The sequence below is a fragment of the Drosophila obscura genome, unplaced genomic scaffold, assembly GCF_018151105.1.
Source record: "Drosophila obscura isolate BZ-5 IFL unplaced genomic scaffold, ASM1815110v1 contig_165, whole genome shotgun sequence".
Classification (NCBI taxonomy): Eukaryota; Metazoa; Arthropoda; class Insecta; order Diptera; family Drosophilidae; genus Drosophila; species Drosophila obscura.
Window position 1 is genome coordinate 1,774,675 of NW_024542752.1, and position 18,327 is coordinate 1,793,001.

The following is an 18,327-nucleotide window of genomic DNA, read 5'->3' on the forward strand; positions in this document are numbered from 1 at the left end:
TGGGTGGTGAGTGCGGAAAGTTGTTTGCCGTCTTGTCTTGGCCTTGTTTTATCAATAGTTTGCACACCCAGCCCCGCCCCGCCCGGCCCGGCCTTTGCTTTGTGGTTATTCATAGAGTTCTCTTCGTTGCCTATTCCAACTGACAATGCCTGGGGACTGTCAGCACACACTTGAAGCCCTTGGGAGGCGCCGTGAATTGTCTTCGCCTTGGAAACTGAAGAAAAGTTGCAGTTTGTTGATTCCTTTTGTTTTGGCCCGTTTGCCATTTGTGGATGTGCCCAAAGGGCCAAGGGACACGCTTTAACGCCTCTGCGTGGAGTCTATCGGGCAATCAAAATAACAACAACCTAGACATGGGTATCTCTTCTTTAAACATCTATAAAACAATTCTCTCTTTCTCTTTTCCTCTCTGTGTGTGTGTGCCTGTGTCTGTTTGTGTTTGTGTGGTGGGTGTAACTCAAACCAATTTAAACTTTTAATTACGTCAATTTCCATAGCATACATTGCAGCGCAACGCTGAGACGCAACTGTGACTGATTTGTGCTGTGTGTGTGTTCCCTCCTCTGGCAATGACAATGATGGGGCAAATACCATCTAGTCATAAAGGAGAATAACACTCCCCCATTATGTGCTTCATCTGTGGGAGATATCTGGGAAAAACAGATTCCAAGAAATGGTGAAAGTGTTGAACAAAAATGCAAAATACTTGCCTGATGAGGGGCCTCCTTTTTTTGGCCATTATCTCAGAGCTTTGTTCCGCGCTCAAGGATAACCTCAACTGTTTGGATGGAGCGGTCTGAGCCAACTATCGGTTGCATTACCCATACGGCATGTGGCAAGTCCAAGTACATGTGCATTCTCTCTCTGTCGTGTATGTGTGTGTGTGTTTTTGTGTGATGGGGTTATGGGCTGGGAGCTGCTGTTGATGGACTGCCAAGTCCAAACATATTTGAATTGCTCCATTCAGGTGCTGTCAGTGGACGTGCAACATGACAAAGAACAACTCGAGTAAAACATCCCCCCCTCCCAATCCGTGATTTGTTTTGTGTGGCAGCCGGGCAACGACGGGTCGGGGCAAATGGTTAAAAATCAACAAATTACAAGAGTTACATATCTATGTATGTATGTATGTATGTAGAATGCCAGAGACCCGTTGCATATGTACTTTGGCTCGTCCCCGACACTGACACGCATCCGTAGCAAATGGAAATGCTAATAAAATTATAGTGCCGAGGGCGAAGACGGCCATAAATACAAATATACATATATGGGCAACGATATGGCAATGGCTATACCTATAACTATACCGTTTCAACCAGGCAGACAGACAAACAGACAGAGTATGTATGTCGGGGCTACTCCCTCTTCTTGGGTAATCACAAGATAATAACATTTTGCGCATACAAAATTGCATACAAGAGCCGAGAAATATCGCCAGGTCTGACACGATACAACAATACAATGCCAGACGCCTCCCCCGCACACTCACTCTCAGAGAGAATGAGAGAGTTGAAGTTTAATCAAAGTAAGCAAAAGAGTAAACGCGTGCACTTGCAGAAATTCTGCATGTTCCGCTCTAGCGCTCTATCTCTCTTCCGCTCTCCCCTTTCTTCTGCCGATGTTCCAAATTCTTGGCTCTAGATTGGTTCTGTTGATCGTTATCGTTCGATCGATTTTTCTTAAGTTCTATCTATGTACAATCCATCCATTGCGATCCACATATGTACACACTTTTAAGACCCATTTACACTGTCTTAGGACCCATCAACCTTCTAAGATATTTATTGGGATTACTTCAGGATCCACTTAAATTATTTTCGGACACATCTAGCGTCTTTTAGAACCCATTATATTGCCCTTTTGGTATGGTTTCTGGTTCTATGCCCCTGCACTCGCAATCGTTACCGATTTTCTATGCCCTTTTGGGCAATATCTCTCCGTTAATTAGGTCTTTTCTCTCAGTGTACTCTCATTGCAGTCGCTTTGACTGGGTAAAATGTGAATAGTGGCACATTAGCCATTACCCATTCGGATGTACGAATAATGCGATGTGAAGGGCAGGGCAGAGGCAGAGCAGGGCAGGCATTTACATTTTGGGCCTTTTGCCTTTTGTTTGCTCTATCCCTTTGTTCCACATACTGCCGTGTATAGTTTGTACATATTGAAAGTGACTTGGGGAATCCAAGTGGGGGGGTTGGATGAGCGTGTTGGCTTTGACACATAAAGAGGAACAGGGAGGGGAACCCCATCCCCATCCCCATCCCAACAGTTTCATGTATTGGAAATTTGTTTGGTTGCAGGCAAAGCAGGCGCCACCAAGGGTCGTTCGCCAACGCCGACACCCAATCGTGATAATGTTGGGGGCGGAACTGTGGCTGGAGCCGGAGTCGTAGTCGCTGCTGGAGCTGGAGGGGGAGGCGGCGGTGGTGGTGGTGGTGCAGCAACAACATCAAGCGGTGCCGGAGCAACAACAGCCGGCAGATCCACACTACATGCGAACAAAACGATACTGAAAACGGTCTCGGTATTCCTCGCCAGCGGCAAACGTAACTCGAGCAACCAACAGTCAAAAGCCGCCGCGGCGGCCCTGCAGAAAAAGCGGCAGCAGCGCCAAAGGAGAATGGAGGAGCTAAGCGGCAAAATCAATCCAAAGCTGCTGGACAGTTTGCGCAAGAAGACGCGCTTCAGCAAGTGAGTTTCCAGCACGTTCCCAGTTCCCATTCCAGTGCCAGTTCCAGTTCCGGTTCCCTTTCCGTTCCGTTCCGTTCTAACCAGTCCCTGAAACCAATCCCGTTGCAGAGACGAACTGGATGCTCTGTGCCGTATCTATCGGAAGCTCGTGTCCAACTGCCAGTATGCGGCCAAGACGCTGGCCTCCAGCTCTTCCAGTGCGGCCATAGCGAAGCCCCATGCAGCCGTGGAGGTGAGTCTTACAGCGGATCCCAATCCCCCCTGCCCCACCACTCACACTAACTGAGATATTTGCCGTGCATCCTTGCAGGGCATCGACCGAATTGTGTTCCGTGAGCTGTTGCACAGCACCTTCGATATTGTCACCGAGGAGATACTGATGGAGCGCATCTTTTGCAGCTGGGACAAGGCACACGAGGGCCTGCCCCTGCGGCTCGAGGGCTGGCTCATCGGCCTCTCAACGTTTCTGCGCGGCACGTCCACGGAGCGGGCGGGCTTCTGCTTTCGGGTGTACGACCTCAATCAGGACGGTTTCATTACCAAGGATGAGATGTTCACGCTGCTGCGCAACTGTCTGATCAAGCAGCCGCAGGACGAGGATCCCGACGAGGGTGTCAAGGATCTGGTGGAGATCGTACTCAAGAAATTCGACCTGGACAAGGATGGCAAGGTAAAGAGCAATGCCATTCATCTCCATACGCCCCTATTTACTGCCCCCCTCCCTCCACTCAGGTGTCGCTGGAGGACTTCATGGCCACAGTCACCGCCGAACCGCTGCTGATTGAAGCCTTTGGCCAGTGCCTGCCCACGGACAGTGCTGTCGGGTCCTTTTTCTCAACGCTACAGGTGTAAATCGAATCGAACAAGAGTAGACAAAATATCATTGTCCTACTATATGCCCAAGCAATCGTGAATTAATTAAATAAAATACGTTACATGGCAATTGATTTCTGATTCCCCGAACCACAACTAAAATAGCCCTATAATTATTATGATTAAATTGTGTTCAAGTCTCTATGCTTGGAGCTTCGAAAGCAGTTCAATGTCCCTAAATTTGTGGTTTCAACGTGTCAACGTATTTTAGAGATTGCTGCGAAGGCAAGGGTTCTTTGTGGTGCCTGTCACCACATACTCGTATGAACGACAATAACTGCACTTGATTAGAGTGAGTAGCCACCCGGAGGTGCCAGAAGGTGACCCCGACCAATGCCAGCGACATGCAATTCATTTCTGCGAACAGATGTGTGATAAGTGCAATCTGCACGTACGAGTACCGCGCAATCTAAAGAAATCAACTGAGATGGGGCACGGCACCATCGCTCGATGTTCGTTCGTTTACGTCTTGAATGGTTCGAGTTTCGGCGACTGTCCGTGTCGGTGTCGGTGTCGGTGTCGGCCGGCAAGTTGCAAGCATTAGTCGTCATATTTATGCAAGCGTCAAGTGAAACAATAAGCCGAGTGAGTGAGTAGTCGAGCGGTCCGGTAATGTGAGCTAATTTATTCGATTAGCCAGCCGCATCCACAAAAACACAGACGCAGACATAGACACACAGACAAACCAGCTATAGAAATAACCGAAATGGTCACGAATCTTGTTTATCTATCGAATGCATTCATGCAACGCCCGCCCGCCCAAAGCAAGTATCACATTGTTTATACGTTGTTTGCTTCCCATTCCACTGGCCAACGTGACGCGCACTGCCCCGCCGCCTGCCACATGCCACTTGCCAGAGTGCCTCCCTGCCTGACTGCCTGCCTGCCTGCCTGAACACTGAATATGACTGGGGAAGGTGGACCGGATTTGCCATAGAACCGGAATGAGTGCAGCAGACAGTGGCGGCATTACATAATATCTAAATACACAGTACACTCTTGGAGTAGCAGGAAAGGAAGGCCGCACCGAATCAGATTTGATGCGGATCGAACCGAGAAGCTTCCACTTTGCCATTGCCACCGCCACTGCCCTTGGCATTCAATTGTTGAACTTGACTGAATCCAAACCAGGCAAGGTTACCGCTAAAAGGAAATCCAGAATCAGTTTGCCATTTCAGCATCCCATAGAGAACATAGAGACTGGAAATCTGGCTGGTCTTTGGTCGGTCACCAGAATCCAATGACATCTACTATCCACATATATTTCGTTTTCGTTTCACCAGAACCTTTGATCATATTTATTTAGATCTGATATTTGGAGAGAGAGACTATAATGCACTCACGTCTCTTGCTCTTTATCTTTGCGGTATCTTAGCTATCGTAACTATTGGAATCTGTTCCTATTATGTACATACAGATACAGATACAGACAGATAGTATCGCACATCTGATAAGCACAGTTCGTGTGCCAAGTACATATATACTATTCCCCCCAAGGAACGATAGATGTGAAGGCTATGTGAAATTGTAGCCCTTTTGTTTTTTATCTTGTCTTCTCCAAGGGGTATTATTACTTCTAATCATCGGGTGTGTCAGCTTGGCGGTTGCTCTGTCAAAGTTGTTTATTTATTTATAGCTTCCATTTTGTAAACATTATTGCCATGGCGTTCTGTCCAAGTGTTCACACTTCTGGAGTTGTACCTTAACCCCAGCCCTGTTACAAAAACTGATTCACCCTGCTGCATCATCATTGGGCATGACTAAAAATTAAAAGCATAAGCAGTTAGGACCCTGTTCAAGTGAAATCTTATCGCTGCTGCCGAAACTGGTATGATGCAATGAGTGCTCAAAGTAAGTACTAATTAGCCGAGTTTTTTTTTTGTTATAGTTACAGTTAATGAATGGGCGGAGGAGGGGTGTGTGCGTGCTGCTTAAATATATAAAAGTATATATTTTATTTTAATGCTTTTTGAGCACTTGCACTTTACCCACTCCGTTTTTTTTTTTGGTAGATAATGCATGGACTTGGGTCAAAGGCTTAGCAGCCTCAAATCTTACTGATAGAAGTGTGCTCGTTGGGGGTGCTGCTCCACACACACATACATACATATGAGAGGAGTATGTGTGCGTCTCCACGTGGGCCTCGTAAACTCTATCCAGATCTTTGGATTGCGCTGCATTTTATGATTGATGATTGGGGCGGGGGATTAGTTATAGCTGCAGTTCTGCTCCCGCTCCCCCCCACCACTCCTCCACATTTGTGTACTATTAATATCGGACTCTGATTAACTCACGCACACACACACACACGTGTTACCCTCCGCACTGGCGCACACACACACACACACACACACACACACAATGGGCAGCTGGACTAATCTGAACGAACGAACGAACGAATGGGTTCCCATTCATACGTCGTCGTTGTTGTTGTTGTTGTTGTTGTTGCGTTGCTGTCGCCAACGCGTCGTTCCATATAGATCGGATCTGATCGTATCGGATCGGATCGGATCGGATCGACATGTGTCGGAGCGGAGTATAGAACGCTTCTGCCTCTGCTTTTGCTTGTGCTCGTAGCTCTCGTCAGCGGTGCTCGTTGGTTGTGGTGTTGGTGCCATCTACTTATGAGTGCGACTGTTAATGTCAGTGTGGGTCTGCTCCAGCTTTGAGTATGAGTGTGCAAGTGCGAGTGTATATTTGAAATAATAACTTATACGGCATATATACGGCATACTCGCAGAGGCGCACACGGTGCTGTGCGTAGTGTTTACTTTTGTCGAAACTCAGTCCGAATTCGTTAACAGCCGCTAACGGTTTGCTCTTGCTCTGCTCCACGATCTAACACCACCACCACCACCCATCACCCACCGATCCTTGAACACAGCACACACACACACACACACACAACTGAAATCCTCGCCAACATGTCCAAAGTGTCGCAAAGGTCAGTAATTATTGTACAATGTGGCAGATGAAAGAAAGGAGCACATCGCTCTCTTAGCAACTGCAAAATAATCTTATCATCGCGAAAAAAAAAAAACAAACAAACTAAAAAAAATATGAACATTGGAATTTGTTGTACAAATATAAATTATGGTCTGTTCTACCAGATAACACCTACATACGTGTGTTGGTGGCTCTCCGTGCAGTCCGTTCCTTATCGCGTGTCGAAGCCAGAAGCCAATCCCTCGCCTCGGTTGGGGCCAGGGTTCGCAGAGTCCAATGGGGTCGGTTGTCGCGTTTAAGAGATGGACGATTATCCCAATAATTATTATTACTGGCAGATTAATTGCCAACCAGCTTATTGAACCGGTTGGCGTATTTCGTTAACCTTTGCCTGCGGGCCATTTGTGCAACACGGGGGCACCAGGGGGCACCATGATCGGTCTCGCTTCAGTTCCGATATGCTCTCTGGTTACCTACCCCTAATCGGGGTAATGCTGCCCATTGGACCAAGAAAAACAAACACGATAAGCGGATACTAGCTGGCAATAGGAGACACATTTCACGGTAGAACAGGAAACTGGTTCCAATATTGTTATTGTTGTCCCCTCATGATCACAGGCTAAGTAAGACTTCTGTTCCAGTTTCCTTGATTTGATTTGTATGTACATAAGTATGTTAGGATCAACAACAGCTCTAATTCACGATCTAAGAGATCTATCAGAAAAACCTTATAGGGACATACAGCTGTGGTCATGGCAATAGTAGCGCCGCAGCTCGCCACTTTCAGGATTGTTTTTGAGAGACGTCTTACATGACCTAAGACAAATACCCATGAAATCTGCTGTGCATAGAAATAGTAGAGCTGGGTGTAAATATTAAACAACAATTAAAAAACAGAATAAATTCATTCATACCTTATATGAATACATCCAATTATCTATTTGCAGTCATCCAAAAATTATGGAAATTATTATTCCATATAAAATGTATAATTTGAAACAGTTATAATCGAATGGCATAGAAAATTGTTTTAAATTGTTGAAACTTTTGAGTGTATTATGCATTTCATGTGGCGTTCATTTTGGCTTACAGTTAGGTGCATAAGTACATATGTACATATGTACATACATGTATGTATATGTATATGGTAATATGGAGAGATTGCCTAAATATAGAATGTGAACAAAATGCAGCGATAAGAGCGGTTTGCATTGGTATAAGCGATAGAGAGAGAGCTAGGGAGCAGTTGTGGTGGGGGCAGATCTAGAGCCACGGTCAGGGCACGATCATCTGTCCCATACCCGTGGCTAAATATGTACATACATATATCATATTTGGCTGATCTTCGTTCGGGTGCCTCTATGAATGTGTGTCACAAGTAGCAAACAAAAAAACACAAAACAAACAAAAAACCATCTGAAAAAAATGTTTTGGCACTATCAAGAGATCTCACGCAGCTGCAAGCCAGTAATTGTTATTGTAATACGAGTACTGGGGGTATGGTATACATACATATATACATGAGAAAAGCTGACCACAGATGAACCTCTGCCAACGCCGACTCATAACTTCCGCGTGGAGCCCAGACCAGCGGCAGACACAAGTAATGGGAGAAGGGAGCCGAAGCATACGATACACTTGCAGATCAAACATTTCTATAGCAGCTTTAGGATGAATAAAAACTAAATTAAAAATTTTTACAATTACAATTAAAATTACATTATATATGTATGTATGCATGTATGTACATATGTAGATACCCGACGCATACTGTATGTACATATTAAGAGTAATAAAATTACACTTTATACCCTTACCCTTTATAAGCAAAGGAAGGGTATCTCAGCGAGAAGGAGGAACTTTGAGAACTGCCCCAATGCGATTTGAAGCACACTCAAACTTTAGTGTGTGTACTTCGTAGCAGGCACACACTCCACAGCAGTAGATTAGAGTTCACTCCATTCGAGTTGACTCCCCATTTAATAATTATGATGCAAAGATCAAAAGCAGAGCCTAATTAGCAGGCGTCACGCACTCGCACTGGAACTGGAACTTCCCATGGCAACCCGGCCCCCCCGCACCATGCCACCCTGAACATTCCACTGATCTTTCTCTCTCTCTCCCTCCCTGCACTCCAATTTTTAGCGCTGGCAATGCTAGCGGTAACGGTACCACAACCAACAGCAGCGACATCTACAACATTGTGCTGCTAGTGGTGGACATTGTGATGCTGTTGGTCAAATTCTGGCTGTCGATAATCGAATCGATAATCGGCCTCTTCCAGACGAAGCCGCTGGAGAATGTGAACGGTAAATTTGTGCTGATCACCGGCGCAGGGCATGGCATGGGCAAGCAAATGGCATTGCAGTACGCGGCCTTGGGGGCCACCGTCATCTGCTGGGACGTGAACGAGCAGACCAACAATCAGACGGTGAAGGATATCAAGCAGAAGGGCGGCAAGGCCTTTGGCTATGTGTGCAATGTGACAAAGCGCGAGGAGCTGATTGAGTTGGCCCAGAAGGTGCGCAAGGAGCATGGCTTCATCCATGTGGTGGTTAACAATGCCGGCATTATGCCCTGCCATCCAATTTTGGAGCACACCGAGAACGAGATTCGTCTCATGTACGACATCAATGTGATCTCACATTTCTGGGTAAGCATTTTGCTCGTTATGAATTTTTGCTGCATGTGGGAATCCTCCTTGATCCCTCTCATTCTATAGATGATTCAATCCTTCCTGCCCGACATGATCGAGCGCAACGAAGGCAGCATTGTGGCGCTTTCCTCCTGTGCCGGACTCTTTGGTCTCATCAATCTGGTGCCCTACTGCGGCACCAAGTTCGCCGTACGCGGCTACATGGCCGCCCTCAGCGAGGAGCTGCGCCAAAAGAATCCACAGAATAACGTAAGTGTTGGAGCCCCCCTCTCTCCACGCCGCCCCTCTTTGCGTGATTCTAGCGTGAGTTGAATTCAATCTTGTTGCAGGTAAAACTGACCACCATCTATCCGTACATGATCGACACGGGTCTGTGCAAGAATCCCCGCTACCGTTTCCCCAACCTGTTCAAGTTGATTGCGCCCGATGTGGCGGCCGCTTCCATTATTCAGGCACAGCGCGAGGGTCTCGAGGAGGCAGCCGTGCCACGCAGCTATCTGACGCTGGAGAAGATCGGACGTCTTGTGCCCCGCAAGGCAATGCGACTGGTCAACGATTTCATTGACACGGGCGTCGACACGGACAAGTACTAGAACAGGACGAGAAGCAGCGAGCAGCAGCAGCAGCAGCACCACCTCCTACTACCACTACTACTCCTCTGCCGTACACTCTGCATTAGGTCCTAGAGCTTTATTAATTTTTTTTTTTAATTTTTGTCTATAATTAATTTCCCCTAACTGCTTTGTGTGCGTATATTAATTGTAGCCTCATTTCTTTGGAGAAATGTGAATTCAGAAAGGTTGTTACTTAAATGCTTAAATGCTAATTGTGTGGGGTCGTAATAAAAGTCGCCATAAAAATGACAGACTCGTTGAGCATTTTGGTTCAGTGTGTGGTTCCGGTGGAGTAGGCCCCGGGAGTGCCAGAGGTGCGCCTGTGTGTCCAAGTGTCTACTTGGTTTTGCCGCCTTCGGGTGCTTCTTTGGCCTTCTTTTTGGTTTCCTCTGGGTTAACAGTATCCTGGGAGCCCACTGAGGGTTCATGTTCGCGACTCTCCTCGAGGTACCACTGCTCGAAGGCTGTGCGCTCCATGATCATGTTACGCTTCGAACGCTTGCGCTCCACATTGAGCAGCATTTCCTGGAAGTCGGCAATGGCCAGACGGAACTGATCATCGCCCTCGATTAGCTGCACAAACTGATCGGGATTGTCGGGATCCAGCTCCAGATCCAATTCGGCCACCTCACCAGCATTTCTGGCGCGCTCCTCCTCGGCCAGCATTTGGGTGCGACGCTTCAGCTTCATTTCCTCGACGCGCGCCTCCAGGATTTTGCTACGCATGATCTCACGCTCAAACATCTGCGGTGCGGGCGGGGGACAATTATTTGGCTGATATTAAAATAGAATACGTCGGAGAACGCTTACGGCTGCTATGAGGGCCTTCTCTTTGCCGGTGCCCGACTTCATGGCATCGTCCAGCACGAGTATCTGTGTATCGCCATTCTCCAGGGCAATGGCCAGCAGTGAACCCTCCGGGCGGAAGACCACGTCCTTGATGGGTGAACCAAAATTGATGCTACAGACGGGCAGACGCTGATGCAACAGCAGATCCCAGAAATCCACCACTCCCTTCTTGTCGCCGGTGACGAAAAGGGAACAGCGGCCCGTGCTCCAGGCGCCGCAGACGATCTGCGTCTTCTTGCGGAAATACATTGTGCTGGGCCCATCCTTGGACTCCTCGGACCAAACGCGCGCCCGCCAGTCGCCTGTCACCAGGAAGTTCTTCACGAAGAACGGATTCCGATTGATGCTGCACACGGGCCCGGCAAACAGCTGATAGTGGGCGAGCAGCGTTTCCTGGGGCGTCATGCCCTTGCGATTGCCCACAAACACGCAGCCCATGTCGCTGCCAATGATGAAGCGTACGGGAATGGTGTACTCAAATTCGAGCACCATCACCCCGTGCGAATTCTGGCGACTCTGACGCTCCTGCGGCATCGGCTCCAGCAGCAGCTCGTGCACCGGCATCATGAGATCGCGTGTGTCCCAGTACTTGATGGAGCCGTCCAGGGAGCCCGTGTAGAACTCTGTGTTCGACTTGGAGTGCACCCAGCAGAGGGCCTTGGTGTTCTCGCGATGGGCCGTCTCCAGCGGACAGATGCGCAGCGGCGGGCCACTCTTGAAGGTGCTCCAGATGCACACCTTGCCCGACCAGGTGCCACCGGCCAGATTGTTCTCGTCCTTGGGACAGATTTTGGCACGCGATACCACCTCGTTGCTGTCGTAGAAGAGCTTCGGCTTGAGCGGATTGTTCACCTCCCAGATGTAGAAGCCATTTTCGCCGCCATTCCAGGCATCGCCTGGCACCAGCTTCTCCCCATCCGGACGCAAGCGATATTGGTTCGTGAATTGGGCCATAAACTGCTTCTCGTTGTTGGGCATCCAGTCGACGACATTCATTTGGCGCGGTGGCACCCACAGGTCGTGGAACACATTCACCACGCGCGCCGTAAAGCGCTGGCGAAGATCTTGGCCCAGCTCCGGGCTCAGATCGGCAAAGAAGTTCTGATAAATGTTGATGGCGTTGTTCTGCTCGGCCACATTCATCATGGAGCGGATTATGTCGGTGACCTGTTCGCCCCAGCTGTCCTCGCGCTCCACCTTCTTGCGATGGCGCACCGTCTGCTCTTCGTCATTGATGTTCACCTCCCTGGGCCAGCCGCCCTCGTAGTGGTACATCCCGTGCTGATCGTGGGTCACATTCTCCGTCTCCATGATGCTCAGGGCCATCTGGTCGCTGAGCTGTGTGGGATGCACTGCCGGATCGCGTAAAATGTACTTCAGGCGTAGCCGCCCGCTGGGATGGACACTGACCATCAGTTCATTGCGGTCCTGGAATAGGCACTGGCGCCCAAAGAGGCGGCGCTCACGTGAAAAAATAAATTGGTTCTGATACATGACGATGACGGGGCTGAGGCTGGCCTTTTGATAATGTTTTGTCTTCTACCGATTTCTGTATAATGATAATGATAATGATTTTACTGGTGTGAAATATCGTAATTTGATTGACTGTAAAACGAAAGCAAAGCTGAGTTTATTTTATTTTTTTAACAAGCATTTCAGAAATACTATAGAAAGTTAATTTGAACTGCGCGCGAACCATTCACAAAAAACTCGTCTACAAAATCGATACTAACCGATGTTTGGTAATCGATTTCAGTTTCTAGAGATGTGTGCCAACTCGCGGTCACGGTATTTGTACTTAAGAAAGTACCTTAATTTTAATAACTTATTTTACGACCGCTCCGATGAAAAAGAGCACTAAAACTTAAACAATGTTGTAGAAAATGTATTCGACTATTGGATAAAACTATATTTTCAGTGCTGAGGGTCCTAGCTAGCTAATAATATTAAACTGAATATGAAAATCGGCACATATGATTTCCGATCAACTAAAAATAGCTTTAGCCCATTTTCGACCACGGAGTATTAAATATTCCCACGAAATTCATGAAACTTAAAAAAATTGTTTTACGCATTTCAGGTGAAAGAGATCTTGGTTATATTTTATGTAAGTAAAAAGGACGGATGCATCTACAAGAAAAAGATACAAAACAGTATTATTTTCCGCGGCTTAATTGAAGGTTTTTCACTGTTTAAATAGAGGGGGGTTAAGTGGGCTAAGTGGGTTAACGATTAATCCGCGGTCACACTACATCCAACAAATGAAACAAATTTGCCTGAAACTTCCCAGATATTTCTGATATTTCTGTTTTGTAATTACAAAACAACATCGAGGCTAGCGTGAGACAAATCATATTACTTACATTTGCCGCCATGCCCACTAACAAGTCGGGCCCAACTGTGGCAGAGAGACCGGCCGAGATACCGGAAACCGCGACAACAAACTCATCCCATGCTGCCGCAGCCGCCAGCGCCACCGCCACAACAACATCCGAGGTAGAAGCAGAAGCAGTCCCAGAGGCGTCGCCGAACGATGACGGTGATGGCGATGGCGATGATGCTGCCAAAGAGGCAGAGGAGCGCGAAGAATTGCGGCTGTTCATCCAAGAGCTGGGTGAGAAAATCGAGAGCAAGCGGCTGATGCGTCAGCAAAATGCCAACATCGAGCTTCCCGGCGAGGAGTTCTTTGCCCGCCTCGACTCCAGTCTCAAGAAGAACACGGCGTTTGTGAAGAAGCTGAAAATGTTCACCACCACGCAGCTGGAGCCGCTGCTCCGCGAGCTGTCCGCCTTGAATCTAAGCAAGTATATTTCGGAGATATGTGCCGCCCTGGCGGAAGCCAAGCTCAAGATGAACGATGTGCCTTCGGTGGTGATGCTATCCTCGCGCCTGCACGCCACCTATGTGGACTTCGACACGCACTTCCTGGAAGCCTGGCAGAAGGTGCTGAACATGAAGGGCGAGAAGATCGGCAACCCGAGCAAGCTGCGCGTCGATCTGCGTCTCTTCGCCGAGCTTATCAGCTCGGGTGTTATCCAGATGAAGCCCGGCCTGGCCCTGCTGGGCATGGTGCTGGTGCAGCTAATCGGCCAGGACAAGGACGGGCATAACAACTTCTCGATTATACTCTCGTTTTGCCGCCACTGCGGCGAGGAGTACGCTGGCCTGGTACCGCAGAAAATGCAACAACTGGCTCTCAAGTACGACGTGGAGGTGCCCAAATCCGATTTCCTGGCAGCGGACAAGCAGGCAAACTTGCGCACCATGCTCAAGGGCTACTTCAAGGCCCTGTGCAAGCATGTCCTGGCCGAGCAGACCGAACTGATGAACATGACGAAGAACATACGTCGCACGATGGAGTGCAAGGGCGAGATCTCATCGGAGAAGCGTGAAAAGTGCGAAATGATGCAGGCGAGCTTCGACAAGCTGCTGGCCTCTGCCCAGACGCTGTCGGAACTGTTGGCCGAACCGCTGCCAGAGCTGGCCAAGGAGTCGGAGTGCTGCAGTCCGGGCACAGTGATTGACAATATGCTGGACAGTGCCGCCTTGGGGGTGCTCGATCCTTGGGGCGATGAGGAGACACGTGCCTTTTACACAGATCTGCCCGATCTGCGCCAGTTCCTACCCGACTTCTCCGCCCCCAAGGTGGACCTAGAGACGATGGAGGAGCCCAGCGAACTGACCGAAGAGGCCATCGATGCCAATCTAGATGCCGAAATGGATATCGATGATCCACCCTCCACCAATTCGGATCCGCCGTCTGAGAACACTGCCGACGACCAGCCGCCACCAAGCAGCACTCCACCGCTGCTGCTGGCCCCCACGGGCACCTCGCCGAACGACTTGAAGCCGCAGAAGATGTGCAGCGCTCTGATGGAACTGGGACGCCAGCAGCTGCAAAGCCAGCCGCCGACGGCCCAGACACAGCAACAGATACGCCAGCAATTCGATACATTTCTCGTGAATCTCTTCAATTGCGTCAACAAGGAGCTTATCGACTCGGCCGCCATCGAATTTCTGCTCAACTTCAACACAAAACACCAGCGCAAGAAGCTGACCCGAACGATTTTCTCGGTGCAGCGCACCCGCCTGGATATTCTGCCCTATCTGTCGCGCTTCATGGCCGTCGTTCACATGTGCAACACGGACGTGGCCGCCGATCTGTCCGAGCTGCTGCGCAAGGAGTTCAAGTGGCATATACGCAAAAAGAATCAACTGAATATCGAGTCCAAGCTGAAGATAGTGCGTTTCATTGGCGAGCAGGTGAAATTCGGCCTGTTCAAGAAATTCGACGCCCTCGGATGCCTCAAGATGCTGCTGCGCGACTTTCAGCATCATCAGATCGAGATGGCATGCGCATTTGTGGAGGTGACTGGTGTATATCTGTACAATTGTCGCGACTCCCGTCTGCTCATGAACGTCTTCCTCGACCAAATGCTGCGCCTGAAGCTGGCCACCGCCATGGACTCGCGTCATGCGGCCCAAATTGAAAGTGTCTACTATCTGGTGAAGCCGCCAGAGTCATCCAAGCGCGAGTCAGCCCCACGTCCCGTCATTCACGAGTACATACGCCACCTGATCTTCGAGGAGCTGTGCAAGCAGAACGTTGAGCGTTGCATCAAAATGCTGCGTCGCATCGACTGGCTGGATCCGGATACCAGCGGCTATGCCATCAAGTGCCTGAGCAAAGCATTTCTATTGCGCTTCCCACTCATCCGCTGCCTGGCCGATCTGGTGTCCGGGCTCAGTTCGTACCAGCCGCGGGCCGTCACCATTGTCATTGATAATGTGTTCGAGGATATACGCGCCGGGCTCGAGATACATTCGCCGCGCATGGCACAGCGTCGCATTGCCATGGCCAAGTATTTGGGCGAAATGTACAACTACAAGCTGGTGGAGTCCACACACATACTGAATACCCTGTACTCCATTATCTCGCTGGGTGTGTCCACGGATCAGAGTGTGGTGTCGCCGTTGGATCCGCCGGAGAGCCTGTTTCGCCTGAAGCTGGCCTGCATGCTACTCGACACCTGCGGCCCCTACTTCACCAGCCAGGCCACGCGCAAGAAGTAAGTAGAAGAGCCAAGAAGGAGGGAAGGGAGACACGACACGGCACGGCACTCACTCACTTTCTTTCTGACTTCTGCAGGCTGGACTATTTCCTGATGTTTTTCCAGCACTATTACTGGTTCAAGAAGTCCCATCCCGTCTTCTGTAGGGATAATGAGAGCTCGGCGGATCTCTTTCCCATACTGGTCGATCACACATATCGCGACTGTCTGGGCGCTGTCCGGCCCAAGCTGAAGCTTTATACTAGCCTGGAGCAGGCCAAGGAGTCCATTGATCAGTTGCAGGAGCGACTCTTTCCCCATCTGAAATCGCATGCCAGCAATCCCAATCTGGCTAGCCTCAATGAGATCAGTGAGCTGGACGAAGGGGTAAGTGTAGATTGGCATTCTCTTGCATTGCATTTCGATTATTACACGACTATTCTCGCAGCCCACTGACGAGGATTCTGGCAGCTCGAACGATCAGCGAGAGCGTCAGGTTGCCGGCCTGGAGCCGGAGCAGAGCAACGAATGTACTGAAAATGAGACAGATGTTCCAATGGGACCACCGCCACCGCCGGAATGGTCCAAGGAGGACTTGGACTTCGAGCAGCAATATGAAAGAATGACGACAGATTCGTATCAGGAACGGCTGAAGGAGCCCGTTAAGGCTACCGCCAAGGACATACCCGTACCCATGATGGCGCGTCTGCAGAAGAAGTCATACGAACAGATCACAGCCGGATCACAGATCTCAAAGGTATCCAGCTGTCCAGATCTGCCTCCCCGCTCGCCAGCACCCGATCTGCCCGAGAGCTCCTCAGGCAAGACAGCGGCCAGCAATGCTGGTGGAACTGGTGGAGGAGGAGGAGGGGGAGGGGCAACGCCAGCTGCAGCGGCTGCTGTTCCATTTGTGCTGATGGTGCGCGGCAACAGGGGCGGAAAGCAGCAATTTAAATCGTTTGTCTGTGCCTCGGACTCGCACTTGGCCATCAATCTGAAGGTGCAGGAGCAGAAAATACGCGAGGAGAAGGAGAAGGTGAAGCGCCTCACACTGAACATCACCGAGCGCATTGAGGAGGAGGACTATCAGGAGTCACTACTGCCGCCGCAGCATCGAAATTTCACTCAGAGCTACTACCAGAAACCCAACAGACAAAAGTTCAAACACCAGAAGGGCGCCCCCAGATGCGGATCTCATATTTCACTGAGACGCCCAGCAGCCACAGCCCTCAGGCCGACGACAACAGACCAATCCAAGTCAAGTTAACAATCAGGGAATGCGCTCACGGACTCACACTGGCATCGCAGCAACCATGGTTAAAGCGGGAAGATGGATGGTGCCTCCAACAACAGCAACAACAACATTCAAGTTTACAAATAGTTGTCGAAATATTGTAACAGGCAACAGGAATACGAACGGGAGAGAGAGAGAAGGTGCTCCAAGAGACCTTGATTCTCCGATACACACCGATCCACACCGTGTTCCATGTGCAATCCTCTGGTACAGGGACACACACACACGGATATACAGACGTTTTTATACCGTACTTAAGTTGAGCTCTCACCACACAGCGCTCGTCCGCTTTATACCAACGCCAGCGCGTTAGCATGCCCACGAGATTCTACACTCATTGCCAATGCCATGCCACAGATCGTGCGGCATGGCAGCTCAAGATATTGTAAGGCTCTCCACAACGCCCCCCGCCAACCCCAAACAATATCCTTCGCTATGGTGCACATAGAGAGCACAGCCGATCCCTTAAAATTAACCATATACACATACATACATATAGTACGTACAATTGCATCGACTTGTTTTGAAAACAAACCTACCCCCTACTGATCGATTGATATATAAAAAGTGCATATATACCATATACATATGTTTTTTGTAAATATATACATACATACATACATATGTATCCGTACACATACACGCCCGTAACTGAAACCGAAACCACCCAACTGATGGCTGTTTCCCCTCCGCCCACAGAGAGCAGGAATATACTATACCACTTACTTACATTAGATCAGGGGAATATATCTAATCTATACAGATTTGATATATATTCATATTTATACACGCGCATGTATAGTTAATGGGTTTCCACTCCACCTCCACCTCCCCTCCCCTCCACTCCCTTGCTGTCTTGACTGGACATCGACACACTAAAATAGTGCATACCTTCCCAAGACTCGTTTGACTTTTGAATTTTTATTTGTTTTTCGTTTTATTTTATTTGCTCTAAAATTAGCGTCAAACAATTTGATTTTGATTTATTTTTAAATTTCCTCTTCATCTTATCCCATTGTATATTGCCAGTGTGTTGGTGTATTCGTTAAATAACAATATTCCAAAATGTTTTACGCTTTTTTTTTATGCTTCTTTTTTTGTTGCTTGCTTATACAAATGTTTTCGTTCGTTTGTTTGGTTTTACTTTTAAAATGTTAATCAGTAATCAGTACAAATGGCAAAAGATATAATATTTATATAGTAGTATTAATTCACTATTAATGAACGAAAATCGATTAAAAACAAAAACACACACAAAAGAGACGACGTATGTATCTCTCATAAATTCTCATAAATACAAAAATTACAAAAAAAAAAAAAAAAAAAACAAATTAAAAAATAAAAACGTACAAA

At 48.6% G+C, this 18,327-nt stretch overlaps 4 protein-coding genes across 5 annotated transcripts; 3 read left to right on the forward strand and 1 right to left on the reverse strand.

Annotated features, from left to right (window-relative positions):
* The first annotated feature begins 232 nt into the window (after positions 1 to 232).
* On the forward strand, positions 233 to 3,554 carry LOC111072434 (EF-hand calcium-binding domain-containing protein 1). 2 transcript variants are annotated; one of them, XM_022364304.2, is made up of 5 exons: positions 233 to 357; positions 2,301 to 2,691; positions 2,800 to 2,923; positions 3,002 to 3,361; positions 3,424 to 3,554. In XM_022364304.2, exons 1-5 carry the CDS (start codon positions 273 to 275, stop codon positions 3,541 to 3,543), a joined length of 1,080 nt encoding a protein of 359 aa, XP_022219996.2. In that variant the 5' UTR covers positions 233 to 272; the 3' UTR covers positions 3,544 to 3,554. The 2 variants fall into 2 exon arrangements, with proteins under 2 accessions (XP_022219996.2, XP_022219994.2); XM_022364302.2 differs by lacking the exon at positions 233 to 357 and adding an exon at positions 1,401 to 1,525.
* A 2,754-nt stretch (positions 3,555 to 6,308) lies between these two features.
* On the forward strand, positions 6,309 to 10,029 carry LOC111072446 (epidermal retinol dehydrogenase 2). The gene is made up of 4 exons (XM_022364325.2): positions 6,309 to 6,508; positions 8,656 to 9,163; positions 9,233 to 9,415; positions 9,496 to 10,029. The coding sequence occupies exons 1-4, from the start codon at positions 6,489 to 6,491 to the stop codon at positions 9,757 to 9,759; spliced, it is 975 nt and encodes a 324-aa protein (XP_022220017.2). The 5' UTR covers positions 6,309 to 6,488; the 3' UTR covers positions 9,760 to 10,029.
* Positions 9,842 to 12,234, reverse strand: LOC111072445 (dynein intermediate chain 3, ciliary). Its single transcript, XM_022364323.2, has 2 exons — positions 10,591 to 12,234; positions 9,842 to 10,524 (listed from the first exon to the last, which is right to left on the reverse strand). The coding sequence occupies exons 1-2, from the start codon at positions 12,121 to 12,123 to the stop codon at positions 10,117 to 10,119; spliced, it is 1,941 nt and encodes a 646-aa protein (XP_022220015.1). The 5' UTR covers positions 12,124 to 12,234; the 3' UTR covers positions 9,842 to 10,116.
* A 631-nt stretch (positions 12,235 to 12,865) lies between these two features.
* Positions 12,866 to 18,239, forward strand: LOC111072391 (regulator of nonsense transcripts 2). Its single transcript, XM_022364230.2, is given in 4 exon segments — positions 12,866 to 15,698; positions 15,779 to 16,067; positions 16,129 to 16,860; positions 16,862 to 18,239. Coding segments are annotated over 4 exon segments (3,744 nt in total). The 5' UTR covers positions 12,866 to 13,002; the 3' UTR covers positions 16,889 to 18,239.
* The last annotated feature ends 88 nt before the right edge of the window (positions 18,240 to 18,327 follow it).